Source organism: Entelurus aequoreus, linkage group LG16 (assembly GCF_033978785.1).
Source record: "Entelurus aequoreus isolate RoL-2023_Sb linkage group LG16, RoL_Eaeq_v1.1, whole genome shotgun sequence".
NCBI classification, from domain to species: domain Eukaryota; kingdom Metazoa; phylum Chordata; class Actinopteri; order Syngnathiformes; family Syngnathidae; genus Entelurus; species Entelurus aequoreus.
The window spans coordinates 15,580,393-15,602,525 of NC_084746.1; the positions used below are offsets into that span (position 1 = coordinate 15,580,393).

The following is a 22,133-nucleotide window of genomic DNA, read 5'->3' on the forward strand; positions in this document are numbered from 1 at the left end:
CTCTGGTATGTGCACACCTGATTGACAGCCAAGACCACAAGTAATTGTGCCATCCATTCTTCCTGGTTCGACCATGTCAACTACGTCTCACTAATTTACTCGCACTCAGCAAAAAGATTCCGATTTCTCTCACCAAAGGAACCATATCGCCCGTCTTTAGGGCCTTTCAATCTCTACAATCTCTGGTATGAGCACACCTGATTGACAGCCATGACCACAAGTCATTGTGCCATCCATTCTTCCTGGTTCGACCATGTCAACTACGTCCCACTAATTTACTCGCACTCAGCAAAAAGATTCCGATTTCTCTCACCAAAGGAACCATATCTCTCGTCTTTAGGGCCTTTCAATCTCTACCATCTCTGGTATGAGCACACCTGATTGACAGCCATGACCACAAGTCATTGTGCCATCCATTCTTCCTGGTTCGACCATGTCAACGACGTCCCACTAATTTACTCACACTCAGCAAAAAGATTCCGATTTCACTCACCGAAAGAACCATATCTCCCGTCGTTAGGGCCTTTCAATCTCTACCATCTCTGGTATGTGCACACCTGATTGACAGCCATCCAATTGCCTTTTTAAAGCATTACATGGATTCAATTCTTTAAGATGTCAATAAACTTCTCAATCAATCAATCAATCAATCAATTGTATTCGACTTGAACGACAATTTTTAAAAAGTTTAACTTACAATTGTAATTTTTTTTTAAGTCTGTTCCCTTAAACCAAAATTGGTAACATGTTAGACTTAGGGCAAACTTTATTAAACGTCAAGGGAAATTGTTTTAGCCATATGTGTTGTTCCTACATTTTTTGATGTATTTAAAAAGCTGTTGAGGTAGAGCAGCTCGATCTAACAAGACAACAAAACACAAAGCGCCGCTTAAAAGCCACATTTTTATCTGCATTACTTGTCACAAAAGTGTAAAAAAAGAAGTTAACGACTAAAAAAAGGATCAAACTCTCTTCTATAACCAGGTCTGGGCCGTCAATAAGTCAGTTAATCGAACGATAAATGAAACTCGATAACTTTGCCTATCTCTCGCTTCCATGCAGGGTACGAGAGGGTTCACTCTGTGCACCGCTCCCAGCACCTGCGGCGTGTTTATTCAATAGCAGGAGCGAGTCCACAATCTTTGTGCGGAGACGGGACCTCTCACTTGTGGATGTTAAATGCGCCATAAAAAGGACTACAGATGGAAATTAGCATGGTGCTAAATCTGTCCTTCAAATAAACAAATACAAACAAACAAACTCAGACACAAAAAAATGCACCGACGGAGATCCTCGCTAGTGAGACGCGCGGCGAAGTAACAAAGTATGGGAATATGTAGGATTATTTCAGCTTCAGACAGGCGAGCGAGATGAGCCCGTCAACACGGACGAACGAGCTAATATGCTAAACTTCTTAGAAAGAGATGGAAAATATCGCACCTATTTTTTGCTAATAAATTGAGATTCCTGGACGAAGTGGCTGGGGAGAGGGAAGTCTGGGCTTCCCTGCTTAGGCTGCTGCCCCCGCGACCCGACCGATGGATGGATGGAAAATAGAGATTCCATTTTATTTTTACCATTTGTTTACTTATTTGCAATGATGAAAACGTCTTGACCTTCAATTTAATTTGTAAAAAACAAAACAAAAACAAAAAACATATTGAAAATCAAAGTTTACTGCGTTTGAAAGGAATAACTACATTATAATTAGAGCGCATGCATTATTTTTCTCCAACTTCCGTCACATTTTTAAAGCTTTTTCGGCCTATAAACTCACATTTTTGCAAGTGAGACAGCTCTGGCAAAAAAAATGCATATTTTAGTGCAAGGCTATTCAACTACATCATGAAGAGGGCCGCGGTTTCAAGAGCCCAAGGGCGCAGGGGCCGGATATAAGATGTGGTTTACCAGAAAGTGCTCCCTCAGGTTATACTCCTCCGAGACTGTGTTTACTTAATTACAAAGTAAACACATCGACTTTCACACTGCACTGTCAATAAATTCATTATTCGGCCCTCGCGACTCGTTTCCAGCGTGTGCAGATAGTTAACAGTAGGAAGAAAAAGAAACTCTTAACAGTTTTGTTGAGGATTGATGTTCTTTCTTTTGAATTATTTTCCTTTCTTAGTTTTATTTTTTTACCCTTCTTCCTTCATTTCGACTGAAAATATAAACATAAAATAAAGATAACAAAAGTATAACGTCCATTGTGTATTTTACATTTTTTTTAAAAAGAGGTTTAGTGTTAATATATTCACACAATAAAACCTTGTATGTGACTTATCACCATTAGCATTGTCGCCATCTAGTGGTCAAATTTAGCGCTACATGTATACAAAGTTTGATCGTTACTCTCAGACAAAAAAACAACACGACCACGAACACAAAATACATCACAAAGTCCGCAATTTCAAAACAAAACAGACTAAACATATTTATGCACAAATTATATCTACTCACAAATTGTTGACCAAATTTGGTGATGAAGTTTACACGCGGGGATTTCTACCATTGTTGCTGCTTGTCTGGATCAACGTGTCCGTCGCTTAAAAGGTCCGCCAGGAAACAATGACTCTAACATTTGCTCGGGGTAGAACATTCCTATGTTGTTGTCCAGTCGTTGTTAAAAGTTCAATTTTTGCAATATATTTGGATTTTTTCCGGGGTTTAATGAGTAGTCTTCTTCTACTCACCCCACTGCTGCTTCACTGTGACACATATGATTCGCTTTTGCCCCCTGCGGGGTGGCGGGAGTACTGCATACATGATCAACCCTCGTTTTAATGGTTTCATGAAGACTAGGGCAGGGGTCGGCAAGCCAAAGTGTTGAAAGAGCCATATTGGACCAAAAATACAAAAAAAAAAAATCTGTCTGGAGCTCCAAAAAATGAAAAGTCTTATATAAAAGTGTTATACTAAAGGCAACACATGACGTAAGTGTCTATATTAGCTATATTAACCTACTATCAAAATGACTTTAAAAGTCTTATATAAGTCTTATAATGAAGACAACACATGATGTAAGTGTTTATATTAGTTATATTAGCCTACAATCAAAATGACTTTAAAAGTCTTATATAAGTGTTATAACACATGATGTAAGTGTCTATATTAGTTATATTAGCCTACTATCAAAAAGACTTTAAAAGTCTTATATAAGTGTTATAATGAAGGCAACACATGATGTAAGTGTCTATATTAGTTATATTAGCCTACTATCAAAATGACTTTAAAAGTCTTATATAAGTGTTATAATGAAGGCAACACATGATGTAAGTGTCTATATTAGTTATATTAGCCTACTATCAAAAAGACTTTAAAAGTCTTATATAAGTGTTACAATGAAGGCAACACATGACGTAAGTGTCTATATTAGCTATATTAGCCAACTATCAAAATGACTTTAAAAGTCTTATATAAGTGTTATAATGAAGACAACACATGATGTAAGTGTCTATATTATCTATATTAGCCAACTGTCAAAATTACTTTAAAAGTCTTATAAAAGTGTTACAATGAAGGCAACACATGACGTAAGTGTCTATATTAGTTATATTAGCCTACTATCAAAATGACTTTAAAAGTCTTATACAAGTGTTATAATGAATGCAACACATGATGTAAGTTTCTATATTAGCTATATTAGCCTACTATCAAAATTACTTTAAAAGTATTATATAAGTCAGGGGTCCCCAAACTACAGCCCGGGGGCCGGATCCGGCCCTCCGGCATCCAAAATTCGGCCCACAGTAAGTCCCAAGTTAAATTTTTAATTTATTTTTATTTTTATTATTATTATTATTATTTTTAAATCTTTCCTTTCTAATCCATTTTCTACCGCTTGTATATACAGCCTGGCCCCCGGCCAAATTTTTTTAACCCAATGCGGCCCCGGAGTCAAAAAGTTTGGGGACCCCTGATGTAAGTGTTACAATGAAGACAACACATGACGTAAGTGTCTATATTAGTTATATTAGCCTACTATCAAAATGACTTTAAAAGTCTTATATAAGTGTTACAATGAAGGCAACACATGACATAAGTGTCTATATTAGCTATATTAGCCTACTATCAAAATGACTTTAAAAGTCTTATATAAGTGTTATAATGAATGCAACACATGATGTAAGTGTCTATATTAACAATAATAGCCTACTATCAAAATGACTATGTGTCGCAGGCTGAGTCAAATCAGGCTGTCTTCTTTTAATGGATTTATTACAATATTTGGCAAGCTAGGTAATGTTTGCTGTGATCTGGAACAACATGGCACACAAACAACTTTCAGAAATGCAGCCAATATTACATACAGATAATGTGTCATGAGACATGCAAATATAAATTATATACAAATAGGATAAAAGTAAAGGATATTAAATGAGCTCAAATATACCTACAAACGAGGCATAATGATGCAATATGTACATACAGCTAGCCTGAATAGCATGTTAGCATTGATTAGTTTGCAGTCATGCACTGACCAAATATGCCTGATTAGCACTCCAACAAGTCAATAACATAAACAAAGCGCACCTTTGTGCATTCACGCACAGTATAAAACTTTTGGTGGACAAAATGAGAAAAAGAAGGAGTGGAAGATTTTACATGTAAACAAACTGTTGCGTCACAGTCCACACTATGGTGAGTTCAAGAAACACCAAAATTAGTAGGACGAAACGATGTACGCCAAATACTCTCATCAGTGAAGCGTACACACAAACATTAAACAGTTCTAACAATTGGGAAGGTTTGTGTCACGTTTATCCTCAAACCAAAGACAAATATTTTCTCCCCTATCTTTTTCCATTTCCAATCCTCTTTTAAATGATGGGCGATGACAAATTACCGAGAAATGTAGTCTTTTTTTTTTGCCAAACTTTAATCCGATGGTTCGCCACAAAACGTTCAACATGTATAACTCGGCCCCACAAATTCAGATCTTGATCAGAATTGGTAGAAATACAAAGACTGGATCGGTCTATTCGTAAAAAATGCTCCTTCAAACTGTCATTACTGCACTTAGGATCAGGTCTCCTTCCAAACTGATACAAAGCTTCTCGGTTGGGGCCTGATCAACACCAACATCGCCCTCTTGTGGTGGAATATTATAAAGGTCAGAACTTCCTCCCACATGCTCCGATCTTCCTGAGATTCTTGATGGTGGGTCGGGCATTGGGAAAGACATGACAGCAGGCGTCATGCGTGTCCGCCGACTTAACCCTGAGGCGCAAATTAAAGCTGCTTGAGGCTGGTGGTGAGGCTGGTGGTAGGTTGTGAGTTCAAACCCCGGCCGAGTCATACCAAAGACTATAAAAATGGAACCCATTACCTCCCTGCTTGGCAGTCAGCACCAAGGGTTGGAATTTGGGGTTACATCACCAAAATGATTCCCGAGCGCGGCCACCGCTGCTGCTCACTGCTCCCCTCACCTCCCAGGGGGTGGATCAGGACGGCTAGAAATACCGTAACATTTTTTAATTACCAAAAAAACGTCATTTATAAATGCATCGTAGCCAACAGGAAGTCAGGCGCATGCGCACAAGCGGTGTTTGGCTTGATAATCATGGCGAACTAACTACACGGACTTTACCCCGGAGATTTCCCCTCGGAGTAAACGGAGCCAAGCGCTCGGTTTAACGTCATTTTCCCTCGCTTCCCGGCGTGTGTTTAAGAGCGCACTACTGTGTTTAGATGGAGACAGGTGTGGACAATATTGGAGACACTTGTCCCCACACTAAAAGTACACTGCGAAGGAGAAAAATATTTGATGTTTTGCGGCAGGTGATGTGTCGTGAACGTTGTCACAACTTGTTTATGAGATCGGTAGGTCGTGAGTTCAAACCCAAGGCTGAGTCATACCAAAGACTATAAAAATGGGACCCGTTACCTCCCTCTTTGGCACTCAGCATCAAGGGTTGGAATTGGGGGTTAAATCACCAAAATGATTACCGAGCGCGGCCACCGCTGCTCCTCACTGCTCCCTTCACCTCCCAGGGGGTGGAACAAGACGGTTAGAAATATCGTTTAATTTTTTAATTGCCAAAAAAACGTCATTTATTAATGCATTTTAGCCAACAGGAAGTCAGGCGCATGCGCACAAGCGGTGTTTGGCTTGATAATCATGGCGAACTAACTACACGGACTTTACCCCGGAGATTTCCCCTCGGCGTAAACGGAGCCAAGCGGTCGGTTTAACGTCATTTTCCCTCGCTTCCCGGCGTGTGTTTAAGAGCGCACTACTGTGTTTAGATGGAGACAGGTGTGGACAATATTGGAGACACTTGTCCCCACACTAAAAGTACACTGCGAAGGAGAAAACTATTTGATGTTTTGCGGCAGGTGATGTGTCGTGAACGTTGTCACAACTTGTTTATGAGATCGGTAGGTCGTGAGTTCAAACCCAAGGCTGAGTCATACCAAAGACTATACAAATGGGACCCGTTACCTCCCTGCTTGGCACTCAGCACCAAGGGTTGGAATTGGGGGTTAAATCACCAAAATGATTCCCGAGCGCGGCCACCGCTGCTGCTCACTGCTCCCCTCACCTCACAGGGGGCGGAACAAGACGGTTAGTAATACCGTAAAAATTTTTAATTACCAAAAAACCGTCATTTATTAATACATTTTAGGCAGCAGGAAGTCAGGGGCATGCGCACTAGCGGTGTTTGGCTTGATAGTCATGGCGAACTAACTACACAGACTTTGCCCCGGAGATTTCCCCTCAGAGTAAACGGAGCCAAACGCTCGGTTTAACGTCATTTTCCCTCGCTTCCCGGCGTGTGTTTAAGAGCGCACTACTGTGTTTAGATGGAGACAGGTGTGGACAATATTGGAGACACTTGTCCCCACACTAAAAGTACACTGCGAAGGAGAAAACTATTTGATGTTTTGCGGCAGGTGATGTGTCGTGAACGTTGTCACAACTTGTTTATGAGATCGGTAGGTTATGAGTTCAAACCCAAGGCTGAGTCATACCAAAGACTATACAAATGGGACCCGTTACCTCCCTGCTTGGCACTCAGCACCAAGGGTTGGAATTGGGGGTTAAATCACCAAAATGATTCCCGAGCGCGGCCGCCGCTGCTGCTCACTGCTCCCCTCACCTCACAGGGGGCGGAACAAGACGGTTAGTAATACCGTAAAATTTTTTAATTACCAAAAAAACGTCATTTATTAATACATTTTAGGCAGCAGGAAGTCAGGGGCATGCGCACTAGCGGTGTTTGGCTTGATAGTCATGGCGAACTAACTACACAGACTTTGCCCCGGAGATTTCCCCTCAGAGTAAACGGAGCCAAACGCTCGGTTTAACGCCATTTTCCCTCGCTTCCCGGCGTGTGTTTAAGAGCGCACTACTGTGTTTAGATGGAGACAGGTGTGGACAATATTGGAGACACTTGTCCCCACACTAAAAGTACACTGCGAAGGAGAAAACTATTTGATGTTTTGCGGCAGGTGATGTGTCGTGAACGTTGTCACAACTTGTTTATGAGATCGGTAGGTCGTGAGTTCAAACCCCGGCTGAGTCATACCAAAGACTATAAAAATGGGACCCGTTACCTCCCTGCTTGGCACTCAGCATCAAGTGTTGGAATTGGGGGTTAAATCACCAAAATGATTCCTGAGCGTGGCCACCGCTGCTGCTCACTGCTCCCCTCACCTCCCAGGGGGTGGAACAAGACGGTTAGTAATACCGTTTAATTTTTTAATTACCAAAAAAACATCATTTATTAATACATTTTAGGCAACAGGAAGTCAGGCGCATGCGCACTAGCAGTGTTTGGCTTGATAATCATGGCGAACTAACTACACAGGCTTTGCCCCGGAGATTTACCCTCGGAGTAAACGGAGCCAAGCGCTCGGTTTAACGTCATTTTCCCTCGCTTCCCGGCGTGTGTTTAAGAGCGCACTACTGTGTTTAGATGGAGACAGGTGTGGACAATATTGGAGACACTTGTCCCCACACTAAAAGTACACTGCGAAGGAGAAAACTATTTGATGTTTTGCGGCAGGTGATGTGTCGTGAACGTTGTCACAACTTGTTTATGAGATCAGTAGGTCGTGAGTTCAAACCCAAGGCTGAGTCATACCAAAGACTATAAAAATGGGACCCGTTACCTCCCTGCTTGGCACTCAGCACCAAGGGTTGGAATTGGGGGTTAAATCACCAAAATGATTCCCGAGCGCGGCCACCGCTGCTGCTCACTGCTCCCCTCACCTCACAGGGGGCGGAAGAAGACGGTTAGTAATACCGTAAAAAAATTTAATTACCAAAAAAACGTCATTTATTAATACATTTTAGGCAGCAGGAAGTCAGAGGCATGCGCACTAGCGGTGTTTGGCTTGATAGTCATGGCGAACTAACTACACAGACTTTGCCCCGGAGATTTCCCCTCAGAGTAAACGGAGCCAGACGCTCGGTTTAACGCTATTTTCCCTCGCTTCCCGGCGTGTGTTTAAGAGCGCACTACTGTGTTTAGATGGAGACAGGTGTGGACAATATTGGAGACACTTGTCCCCACACTAAAAGTACACTGCGAAGGAGAAAACTATTTGATGTTTTGCGGCAGGTGATGTGTCGTGAACCTTGTCACAACTTGTTTATGAGATCGGTAGGTCGTGAGTTCAAACCCCGGCTGAGTCATACCAAAGACTATAAAAATGGGACCCGTTACCTCCCTGCTTGGCACTCAGCATCAAGGGTTGGAATTGGGGGTTAAATCACCAAAATGATTACCGAGCGCGGCCACCGCTGCTGCTCACTGCTCCCCTCACCTCCCAGGGGGTGGAACAAGACGGTTAGAAATACCGTTTAATTTTTTAATTACCAAAAAAACTTCATTTATTAATGCATTTTAGCCAACAGGAAGTCAGGCGCATGCGCACTAGCGGTGTTTGGCTTGATAATCATGGTGAACTAACTACACAGACTTTACCCCGGAGATTTCCCCTCGGAGTAAACGGAGCCAAGCGCTCGGTTTAACGTCATTTTCCCTCACTTCCCGGCGTGTGTTTAAGAGGGCACTACTGTGTTTAGATGGAGACAGGTGTAGACAATATTGGAGACACTTGTCCCCACACTAAAAGTATACTGCGAAGGAGAAAACTATTTGATGTTTTGCAGCAGGTGATGTGTCGTGAACATTGTCACAACTTGTTTATGAGATCGGTAGGTCGTGAGTTCAAACCCCGGCAGAGTCATACCAAAGACTATAAAAATGGGACCCGTTACCTCCCTGCTTGGCAGTCAGCACCAAGGGTTGGAATTGGGGGTTAAATCACCAAAATGATTCCCGAGCGCGGCCACCGCTGCTGCTCACTGCTCTCCTCACCTCCCAGGGGGTGGAACAAGACGGTTAGAAATACCGTTTAATTTTTTAATTACCAAAAAAAAACGTCATTTATTAATGCATTGTAGGCAACAGGAAGTCAGGCGCATGTGCACTAGCGGTGTTTGGCTTGATAATCATGGCGGACTAACTACACGGATTTTACCCCGGAGATTTCCCCTCGGAGTAAACGGAGCCAAGTGCTCGGTTTAACGTCATTTTCCCTCGCTTCCCGGCGTGTGTTTAAGAGCGCACTACTGTGTTTAGATGGAGACAGGTGTGGACAATATTGGAGACGCTATAAAAATGGGACCCATTATATTCTTGCTTGGCATTCAGCATCAAGGGTTGGAATTGGGGGTTAAATCACCAAAATGATTCCCGAGCGTGGCCACCGCTGCTGCTCACTGCTCCCCTCACCTCCCAGGGGGTGGAACAAGACGGTTAGTAATACCGTTAAATTTTTTAATTACCAAAAAAACATCATTTATTAATACATTTTAGGCAACAGGAAGTCAGGCGCATGCGCACTAGCAGTGTTTGGCTTGATAATCATGGCGAATTAACTACACAGGCTTTGCCCCGGAGATTTACCCTCGGAGTAAACGGAGCCAAGTGCTCGGTTTAACGTAATTTTCCCTCGCTTCCCGGCGTGTGTTTAAAAGCGCCCTACTGTGTTTAGATGGAGACAGGTGTGGACAATATTGGAGAAGCTATAAAAATGGGACCCATTATATTCTTGCTTGGCATTCAGCATCAAGGGTTGGAATTGGGGGTTAAATCACCAAAATGATTCCCGAGCGTGGCCACCGCTGCTGCTCACTGCTCCCCTCACCTCCCAGGGGGTGGAACAAGACGGTTAGTAATACCGTTAAATTTTTTAATTACCAAAAAAACATCATTTATTAATACATTTTAGGCAACAGGAAGTCAGGCGCATGCGCACTAGCAGTGTTTGGCTTGATAATCATGGCGAATTAACTACACAGGCTTTGCCCCGGAGATTTACCCTCGGAGTAAACGGAGCCAAGTGCTCGGTTTAACGTAATTTTCCCTCGCTTCCCGGCGTGTGTTTAAAAGCGCCCTACTGTGTTTAGATGGAGACAGGTGTGGACAATATTGGAGAAGCTATAAAAATGGGACCCATTATATTCTTGCTTGGCATTCAGCATCAAGGGTTGGAATTGGGGGTTAAATCACCAAAATGATTCCCGAGCGTGGCCACCGCTGCTGCTCACTGCTCCCCAAACCTCCCAGGGGGTGGAACAAGGGGATGGGTCAAATGCGGAGGGTAATTTCACCACACCTAGTGTGTGTGTGTGACTATCAGTGGTACTTTAACTTTAACTTTTAATTGTTAGCATCTTTCGTGTTTAATTCGGTCTCAAAATAATGCTGACTATGACATTGTTTATCAGCAAACATTTGTGGGACGATGTTGTCCATCAAAAAAATAGGCTGAACTTTAACCTGGAGTGACGTGTATGATGGCAATGGATTTTTACCGTTCAAGATTAAGGATCAGGTCTCGCTGAACTGAACTCTCACGATGCTGATGTCCCTCTGACACAATTCCAATCTCAAACTTTGAAATATCAACATTTCAACATAAAAAAAAAAAAAAGTCAATTTGTTGGATGTTTGTCTTCAGAGGCTCCACTGTAAAAATGTTGCACTCCTCTATTTGAGCCCACGTTTTGTCTGCGCCTTCAAGACTCGACTCCCTCGTTGGCGGCCTTGATGATGAGATGACTGAGATGAACATGCTTGTCGTTAGTAATGACAACATTTCTCCAGTCGATCAAGTCAAGCCGCCTGGCAGCTATCAAAGGGCAGCTGCAGACGTGTGGGGACGCAGGTAAAAGAGACAGGGGGGGGTGTCAAATTCAATCAGCGCGTCCAATATTGCACCACTCCTTGTGAGTGCGCCACCCGAGAAGAACTTGCCCTTCATCTCCAAACGGGCCCCAGGGTTCCCCGCCCGCTCTCAATATACTGAAGCATGCAGGATGCAGACATTTTTTTCAAAAACTCCTGCATGCTATTATTATTATTATACAGGCTGCTTCTCTGCATGTCACCGATGAAGCTTGAAGCCCAGGGACTGCACCTTTTTTTTTTTTTTTGGAACAAAAAGAAGCTCACATTGTTCTTTTTTTAAGCATGAAAGGAAACGCGAGTGTAGAAGTTTTAAGGACTTGTTACTTGACACAATGCGCTGCCTGGGAGGAGAGAGGGCGCGGCGGCCCATTCTGTAGAATTGAACTCGATTTTGACGTCGGGAAAAAATTCACTGGGGGTCGGCCCCCGAGTGTTCCAGTCTTGGGGGACATTGTGAGTGCAGGTGCTCGGTCGCTGCTAGATCCAGGAGGTCCTCGGGCTGCAACGCACCCGCACAAATGACTACCGTATTTTTCAGACTATAAGGCGCACTTAAAAAAATCCTTTTATTTTCTCAAAACTCGACAGCGCGCCTTTTGGCCCGGTGCACCTAATGTACCTATTAATTCTGGTTGTGCGAATGGGTACTATTTTTTTTTTTACACATGAGGCGCATTAACCAAGCTGTTTGTTTACATGATTTTTAATTTATTTTTTTTAATTTATTTTTTTATTTTTATTAAATCAACATAGAAAAAAACACACGATACACTTTCAACTAGTGCATCAACCCCCCCAAAAAAACTCCCTCCTCCATTCGCACTCATCCACACCCACTCACACAAAAGGGGTCGTTTCTTTCTGCTACCAATATTCTGGTTCCCACAACATGGACAACACTTCTGCAAGTGACACAGTCCCTGAAGCACACTTGATTGTATGTGCTGCTGGTCCACTAACATTTTCATTAATTACTATTTTTTTTAATATAATTATTATTTAGATTTGTTTAAAGGGTTTTTAAAACCAGGTCCAGTCCAGATAATGTTTAAGTCGGGTTCAGCAACACACACCTTCATTCATGTACACTGCAAAAAAATAAAAACAAATTGGGAACACACCAGATTGCATATAATACATAAACAAAATTACATTTTCAAAAAAAAAAATGATGTACAGGTCACTCAAATTAGGGAACACAACAAAAGATAGCATATAATCTATAAACATAATTATACTTTCAACATAAGCCTTTGAGGACTTCCCATCTTTTTTTATGTTTTTTGGCATCATTATCGTTTTCAACCATGTAACTTTCTAAAGTTAAAAAATACTGAATAAATGTTTTAAAGAAAGTAATACTAAGTGAATATCTGTTTTTGGCCTTAAAAATAAACCTTTTACCGAGTACTATAATTAAAGTGATTAAATCATGAAATAACAGAAACCACATCAAGCTTCATAAACAAACCATTTTTTCAACTCCCACCCAAAACGAAGACACAATATGACAATAGCAAAACAAATGCAGGGTGGATTCAGACTCCTGACAACAAAATCGGCAGTCATCTGACTCTGTCATATTCCATAATTTTAACATTTTCCCCGTGGGTAAGAAGTTATAAATAATTTTAATTTGAAAATAACAACATACATGCTTTTTTTGTATTCCTCTTTGCTATTTGGGCTTATTGGACCCTAATTAGAATAAAAACTAAAAATCATCTTTTTATATGATGTACTTAGTCCATAAGTACACAAACGTGTACTTCATGTTTAGTGACATGCTAATTCTTATTTTAACACTTTTTCCCCCCCAAATTCCATTGTATGTTATACTCTTCTGACACCACCAGATGGCAGTATAAGTGTCCACATAAGAGGCCATAAGACCCCAATTCAGTAGTGTACACAATTTTGGAAAGAAGAGCTAAAAGGTGCTGTCCACGCATGTGGCCACTAAGGCCTTTAGAGGTTAAGGACTCCAACTTAAGGTGCGGTAGTGGGAACAAATATGGGCTAAAAATAAATTACACAAGAGGCAATAAAGATAAAACTAAGACTACTATACAATAAAAATAATAAGCAATCCTGTACAATATACAAAACACTATACAAAACACTGTACAATATACAGAGCAAAAAATGGGTCATATTATGTTTTAAAACACTTCCTTGTGGTCTACATAACATGTAATGGTGGTTCTTTGGTCAAAATGTTGCATACATGATGTTTTACAGACCATCTTCAAGCTGCGGGCGGTCTTATTTACGTGCCTCCACGTCGACAGCGTCTTCTTTGTTCTATCGTTAGTTTTTAGCGCTTCCATAGCGAATCTACTGACAGACATAAGTTAGAACTAGAGATGTCCGATAGTATCGGACTGCCGATAGTATCGGCCGATAAATGCTTTAAAATGTAATATCGGAAATTATCGGTATCGGTTTCAAAAAGTAAAATGCATGACTTTTTAAAACATTGCTGTACGGAGTGGTACACGGACGTAGGGAGAAGTACAGAGCGCCAATAAACCTTAAAGGCACTGCCTTTGCGTGAATGCAAGGCATACTTGGTCAACAGCCATACAGGTCACACTGAGGGTAGCCGTATAAACAACTTTAACACTGTTACAAATATGCGCCACACTGTGAACCCACACCAAACAAGAATGACAAACACATTTCGGGAGAACATCCGCACCGTAACACAACATAAACACAACAGAACAAATACCCAGAACCCCTTGCAGCACTAACTCTTCCGGGACGCTACAATCACTTCAGTGACTTCAATAATAAATATGGCAGTGCCATGTTGGCATTTTTTTCCATAACTTGAGTTGATTTATTTTGGAAAACCTTGTTACATTGTTTAATGCATCCAGCGGGGCATCACAACAAAATTAGGCGTAATAATGTGTTAATTCCATGACTGTATATATCGGTATCGGTTGATATCAGAATCGGTAATTAAGAGTTGGAGAATATCGGAATATCGGATATCGGCAAAAAAAGCCATTATCGGACATCTCTAGTTAGAACTGTACGCTGCTGTATATTAGAAATGGCAACATCGGAGGATGAATGCCCCACAACAAGAAGATAGAGAAGAAGAAGGAGCTTATTGACTACGGCGCGGACTACAATAGCGGACGCGCGCACATTTTCAAAACATATGCAGATCCCAAATACACATCAGCAGGTACCAATAGGTAAGAACAGTTGGTTTTGTATAATATTGCGAAACAAAACGCCAGATAATGTCTAATATGTGCCATTTTGCGGTCCTTATAAACACACCATAATAAAACCGTATGTTGCAGCACAGTACGTCTGACTATGGTCGCCGTAATGCTCCGACAATCCATCAGCTTACCAAAGTCGTACTAAAACATTTTGACACATTTTTGAGCGCCGTGTGTAATGTTTCATATTCTCAATGAAACATCGACGTTTGCTAGCATCGTTTATTAAACAGGCGTCAACCTGTCTTATGTGTGACTGCCATCTGCTGGTCACACTTATCGTTACACCATGCACCAAATAGAATTGCTTTTCAGGTCAGCACAACCAGAATTATTTTATACATAAGGCGCACCGGGTTATATGGCACACTGTCTATTTTTTAGTATCTGAGGTGCGCCTTATAGTCCATAAAGTGTTCCGTGCACACAAAGTGTTGATTCAGGTAGGGTGGACTTACACTGAAAGATGACTTCTATGTACGTAGACCGAGGACCTCCTGTAGAGTTATTTCCTCTAGAATAGAATTGGTCAAATTAATATTGGCGTACATTATCTTGGAGATGAGCGAGGAGTTGTCCCAAAAATAACGATTGGATTCTCAATCCCAGATGAGATCCTTGCTCCTCCTAGACAGCCCATTGGGAATAGTGTGCCCAAGGTGCAGGAGGGGCGCTCAAGCAGATGTTTGGGAATGTCATCATCAATGCAGCTTTGCACCGTGTGTCTTTTTTTTTTTTTTTTTTGCCCCCCCCCCCCAATTATTTCTTTCTTTGCATCTTCACGGCGGGGCCAATTGGAGCATGGCGCTCGTCCCTTCCGGAGAGCCACACAATTCCAAGTTTGCATTGCGAAGCGTAAGATTTGGGGCAAAGTGTGAATATGACAACTGTTTCTTATATTTTGGGATAAACGACGATTGCATTGTGTCGGGTTGGAAAGAAATAATCAAGTTTGACCTGTCCTGTTTCTCACTTTTTGTTCTTGTTCACCGTTTGACACGTTTATTCTACAAAACCCCCAAAACCAGTGAAGTTGTCACATTGTGTAAATGGTAAATAAAAAGAGAATACAATGATTTGCAAATTATTTTCAACTTATATTCAATTGAATAGACTGCAAAGACAAGATGTTTAACGTTCGAACGGGAAAACTTTGTTGTTTTTTGCAAATGTTAGCTCTTTTGGAATTTGGTGCCTGCGACATGTTTCAAAAAAGCTGGCACAAGTGGCAAAAAAGACTGAGAAAGTTGAGGAATGCTCATCAAACACTTATGTGGAACATCCCACAGGTGAACAGGCTCATTGGGAACAGGTGGGTGTCATGATCGGGTGTAAAAGCAGCTTCCATGAAATGCTCAGTCATTCACAAACAAGGATGGGGCGAGGGTCACCACTTTGTCAACAAACGCGTGAGCAAATTGTCGAACACTTTAAGAACAACATTTCTCAACAAGATATGGCAAGGAATTTAGGGATTTCACCATCTACGGTTTGTAATATCATCAAAAAGTTCAGAGAATCTGGAACAATCACTGCACGTAAGCAATGATATTACGGACCTTCCATCCCTCAGGCGGTACTGCATCAACAAGCGACATCAGTGTGTAAAGGATATCACCGCATGGGCTCATGAACACTTCAGAAAGCCATTGTCAGTAACTACAGTTGGTCGCTACATCTGTAAGTGCAAGTCAAAACTCTACTATGCAAAGCAAAAGCCATTTATCAACAACACCCAGAAACGCCACCGGCTTTGCTGGGCCCGAGCTCATTTAAGATGGACTGATGCAAAGTGGAAAAGTGTTCTGTGGTCTGACAAGTCCACATTTGAAATTTGTTTTTGGAAACTGTGGACGTCGTGTCCACCGGACCAAAGAGGAAAAGAACCATCCGGATTGTTCTAGGCGCAAAGTGTAAAAGCCAGCATCTGTGATGGTATGGGGGTGTATTAGTGCCCGAGACATGGGTAACTTACACATCTGTGAAGGCGCCATTAAGGCTGAAAGGTACATACAGGTTTTGGAGCAACATATGTTGCCATCCAAGCAACGTTATCATGGACGCCCCTGCTTATTTCAGCAAGACAATGCCAAGCCACATGTTACAACAGCGTGGCTTCATAGTAAAAGAGTGCGGGTACTAGACTGGCCTGCCTGTAGTCCAGACCTGTCTCCCATTGAAAATGTGTGGCGCATTATGAAGCCTAAAATACCACAACGGAGACCCCCGGACTGTTGAACAACTTAAGCTGTACATCAAGCAAGAATGGGAAATAATTCCACCTGAGAAGCTTCAAAAATTGGTCTCTTCAGTTCCCAAACGTTTACTGAGTGTTGTTAAAAGGAAAGGCCATGTAACACAGTGGTAAAAATGCCACTGTGACAACTTTTTTGCAATGTGTTGCTGCCATTAAATTCTAAGTTAATGATTATTTGCAACAAAAAAAAAAAATCATGTCTTTGCAGTCTATTCAATTGAATATAAATTGAAAAGGATTTGCAAATCATTGTATTCTGTTTTTATTTACCATTTACACAACGTGCCAACTTCACTGGTTTTGGGTCCTGTACAAATGGCTTTTGAACACCACTTATTCGTATTTCTTCCACACGGTCCTGTTTGGCAAAATGCTGTAGGTGCACATGACGCCTCCTCTCCTCTCTCACCTCCACCCTGGTTGACTCGCCACGCTCCCTTCTCCAGTTTTTTTACTCACTGCCTGTCTCCCGCTTCTGCTCGTCTTTCTTCCCTCAGGTATCATGACAAACAGGAAGTGACCAGTAACTTCCTGGGAGCCATGTGGCTCATCTCAATCACCTTCCTCTCCATTGGCTACGGGGACATGGTACCGCACACGTACTGCGGGAAAGGCGTGTGTCTGCTTACAGGGATTATGGTAGGTTTCCTTTCCGCCAACTTTATTACATCCAGTCCTTTTGCATGAAATCATATTCTCTGTGGTTGTGGTTCTTTAATGGCCAATGTTAAAACCCAGTAGCATAGTAGGCCTAAGTAGTCAATAAAAACAAGACAGAGGTTTTATTTAACAAGTCTATTCAGTGTTTTGGCCACTGTAACACCCAGTTTGAACAGTAACACCGTGTTGGAATATCTAAATAGGGTGATTCTTTGGCGTACCACTAGATGGAGCCTGCATGCGTACCACAGTTTGAGAACCGCTGCTCTATTTCCGCTTTAACTGAATTACCGTGCTGCAAAAAGCACTAAAATGGGACCAGGTCCTCGCTTTATTTGAACCATAAATTGGAACTTTCGGGGACAAGAACAAAAATGTTGAAAAACTGCTAAAGTACAACGTGGCTCATAATCCGGTTAATGGGATTCTTCTATTCTGCCTGTAAAGTCCTCCAAAAAAACATCTTTAACACATTAAACAAGCTTAGCAATATTGTAACTCTAAGAGCTAACGCAGAGGAACTACTTTTCTGGCGTCGTGACATTTTTCCTTGGCTCACACTGCTCTTCCGACCACTGGCGAGTCGCTGTTTGGTAGAATTGATGGAAAAGCGCTATATAAATGTAATTCATTATTATTAGTATTATTGTTATTATTTTAACCGCGTTTTTCCGGACGAAAAGAGGAAACTGATCAGCTGACCACAGAGACATGTTTAAAAGGTCTGAAATATATTGTGGCGATGATCCGCTCAGAGGTTTAAAAAAACAAGAATAACAATTTAAAAGGAATTCTAAAATGAAGTGGGAGCCAGTGAAACGATGCTAAAATGTGCTTGTGGCTTTTAGTGTATATGTATATATATATACAATTTCTCATATTCTTTCTGTTTCTGTAATATTGCAATATTTTCCCGAAAAATTATTAATTATTTTATTAACTTTTATCATAATATTGCATTGCGTTGAGTAAAATTACCACTTTTGCTATATATATATATATATATATATATATGTATATATATATTTATATTGTTGCGTTGACCAGCTCTTCCTCCCAGGAATTTTAAGCTGCTGGTCACTCCCAAATTCTTTTAATGGCACATAAGCTGGAGTTTAAATTGATCACCAAAAGCAGTAGTTGGTATTTTGTGGTTTATTCTCAAAGCTTTGACAATAATGAGACCAGCCTTGCATAATCTATCCCGATGCGTGGCTCTATCCGGTCTGCTCTTGCTTCCCCTCCCCGTTCTCTCCTACCTCGTTGTTTTGTCTACCCTTTGCATTCCAAAAGCTTCAAGGCCTACACACAGTCAAACTTTTACTAAGCAGACTAAATTGGAACTACACTAGCTGTTTTGTAATATGACTATGGAAGTAAAAATGTAATACTTAAATATGGATATATGGAAAAGATCTGGTTCCATCAATACACATACAATTTCTCATATTCTTTCTGTTTCTGTAATATTGCAATATTTTCCCGTAAATTATTCCTTTTTTTTAATGCAAAATGATTACTTTTTAATGCAAAATGGTGACATTTGTCATATAAAATTCAATTTTGACTTGCGTTGAGTAAAATTACGACTTTTGCTATATATATATATATATATATATATATATATATATATATATATATATATATATATATATATATATATATATATATATATCTACATATATATATATATATATATATATATATATATATATATATATATATATATATATATATATATATATATATATATATATATATATATATATATATAAATATATATATATATAAATTTCTGACTTTTATCACAATATTGCCAATTTTTTTTTGCTGTTCTTGTAAAATACTGACATTTTTGGAGTAAAATTATGACTTTTGTCATCATTTTGCCAAGTAAAATTCCGTTATTTTATTAACTTTCATCATAATATTGCACAAATGTTCAGTTCTTCTTGTAAAATTTTGACTTGCGTTGAGTAAAATTACGACTTTTGATATATATATATATATATATATATATATATATATATATATATATATATATATATATATATATATATATATATATATATATACACACATTTCTGACTTTTATCACAATATTGCCAAATTTTTTTTGCTGTTCTTGTAAAATACTGACATTTTTGGAGTAAAATTATGACTTTTGTCCTCATTTTGCCAAGTAAAATTTCGATTATTTTATTAACTTTTATCATAATATTGCACAAATGTTCAGTTTTTCTTGTAAAATTCTGACTTGCGTTGAGTAAAATTACGATTTTTGCTATATACTGTATATATATATATATATATATATATATATATATATATATATATATATATATATATATATATATATATATATATATATATATATATATATATATATATATATATATATATACACTAAATTGGCCCTAGTGTGTGAATGTGAGTGTGAATGTGGTCTGTCTATCTGTGTTGGCCCTCTGTTGAGGTGGCTACTTGTCCAGGGTGTTCCCCGCCTTCCGCCCGATTGTAGCTGAGATAGGCTCCAGCGCCCCCCGCGAAAGGAATAAGCGGTAGAAAATGGATGGATGGATGGATATATATATATATATATATATATATATATATATATATATATATATATATATATATATATATATATATATATATATATATATATATATATACATACATACAATTTCTCATATTGTTTTTGTAATATTGCAATATTTTCTCGTAAAATTATTACTTTTTTTAATGTAAAATTATTACTTTTTAATGCAAAATGGTGACATTTGTCATAAAATTCTGACTTTGCTGTTCTTGTAAAATACTGACAATTTTGGAGTAAAATGATGACTTTTGTCATCATTTTGCCAAGTAAAATTCCGATTATTTTATTAACTTTTATCATAATATTGCACAAATGTTCAGTTTTTCTTGTAAAATTTTGACTTGCGTTGAGTAAAATTACAACTTTTGATATATATATATATATATATATATATATATATATATATATATATATATATATATATATATATATATATATATATATATATATATATATATATATATATATATAAATATATATATGCAGTGTATATATACAGTATATACTGTATATATATATATATATGTATATATACAGTATATACTGTATATATATATATATATATATATATATATATATATATATATATATATATATATATATATATATATATATATATATATATATATATATATATATATATATATATTTCTGACTTTTATCACAATATTGCCAATTTTTTTTGCTGTTCTTGTAAAATATTGAAATTTTTTGAGTGAAATAATGACTTTTGTTATAATTTTGCCAAGTAAAAACCAGATTACGATTATAATATTGCCAACATTTTTACGTTTTGTTTTAAAATGGGACTTTTGTCGAGTAAAATTACGACTCTAAAATTGCCATCATTTTAAGATTTCTTGTAAAATTGCGACTGTTATTGAGTAAAATTCCAACTTTTATCATAATATTGCACAAATGTTCAGTTTTTCTTGTAAAATTTTGACTTGCGTTGAGTAAAATTACGACTTTTGATATAATACTGCCAAAATTCAGAATTTTTTCTTGTGAAATTCCAACAAGCTTTTTTATACTTGCATAATATGTATACCTGTATATTATTAATGTTGTAAATACACATCTTTATATATCTAGAAAGGGTGGTCCTAAAGAGGTAGGCATTTTTCGCAGCGTGTGTGTGTGTGTGTGTTTTTTAGTATTTTTACCCTTCTTGAGACATCAACAAGGAAAAGTACACAATATTGCCAATTTTTTTTGCTGTTCTTGTAAAATACTGAAATTTGACGGTTAAAAGGCGAGCAGCATTTTGGACGAGCTACAAATCGAGGCCTGCTTCATTCCAACGTAGAGGAAGTTGCAGTCGTCCAAACGTGATAAAATCAAAGCATGGATTACGCGCTCAAAGGCGTTAAAAGATAAAACCCATTTAGTTTTTGCTAAAAACTGCAAGCAAGATTTGTGACGATGGTATTAAATCAAATCAACTTTATTTATAAAGCCCATTTAAAATTGACCACAGGGGTAGCCAAAGTGCTGTACAATGGGCAGGTTAAAAGATAATACGAGAACCGAGCAAACACAACACAACACAAACAGAACACGATCAAAAATAAATAAATAAAATAAAATAAATAAAACATAAAACCAGCTTCACAGCAGGTGTATTATGGGGCGCCATTGCAGGATGAATATCACTCAGTGTTAAAAGCCATGGAATATAAGTATGTTTTTAAGAGAGATTTAAAAACAGGAAGAGAGGAGGCTTGTCTAACACTCAGAGGTAGGTCGTGGGAGCAGCAGCGGCGAAAGCTCTGTCACCTCTAAGCTTCAGCCTTGTGTCAGGGACCGTCAGTAGCAGCTGATCGGCTGATCTTAGGGATCGGGTGGGGCAGTAAGGCTGAAGGAGGTCGGAGAGATATGTTGGCGCGAGGTTGTTTAGACATTTAAAAACAAATAAAAGGAGTTTAAAGTTGATTCGGTAACGCACAGGGAGCCGGTGAAGGGACGCTAATATAGGGGTGATGTGCTCACGTCTGCGGGTCTGTGTTAGCAGACGAGCAGCAGAGTTCTGCACGAGCTGCAGGCGGGCTAATGCCTACATACAGGGCATTGCAGTAGTCTAAGCGAGTCGAGATAAGGGCGTGGATTAATTTCTCGAGATCATGTCCTGATGGAAGCGGTTTCACTTTCGCTATTTG

General features: G+C 39.3%; 1 protein-coding gene across 3 annotated transcripts in view; it reads left to right on the plus strand.

The window, feature by feature from the left end:
- LOC133630634 (small conductance calcium-activated potassium channel protein 2-like) overlaps nucleotides 1–22,133 on the plus strand; it is a 243,459-nt gene that overhangs the window by 158,290 nt on the left and 63,036 nt on the right. For all 3 annotated transcript variants that reach the window (XM_062022234.1, XM_062022235.1, XM_062022236.1), the window contains one exon: nucleotides 17,210–17,351. In XM_062022234.1, coding sequence (XP_061878218.1) covers nucleotides 17,210–17,351 — 142 coding nt within the window. The remainder of the gene's footprint in view (nucleotides 1–17,209; nucleotides 17,352–22,133) is intronic.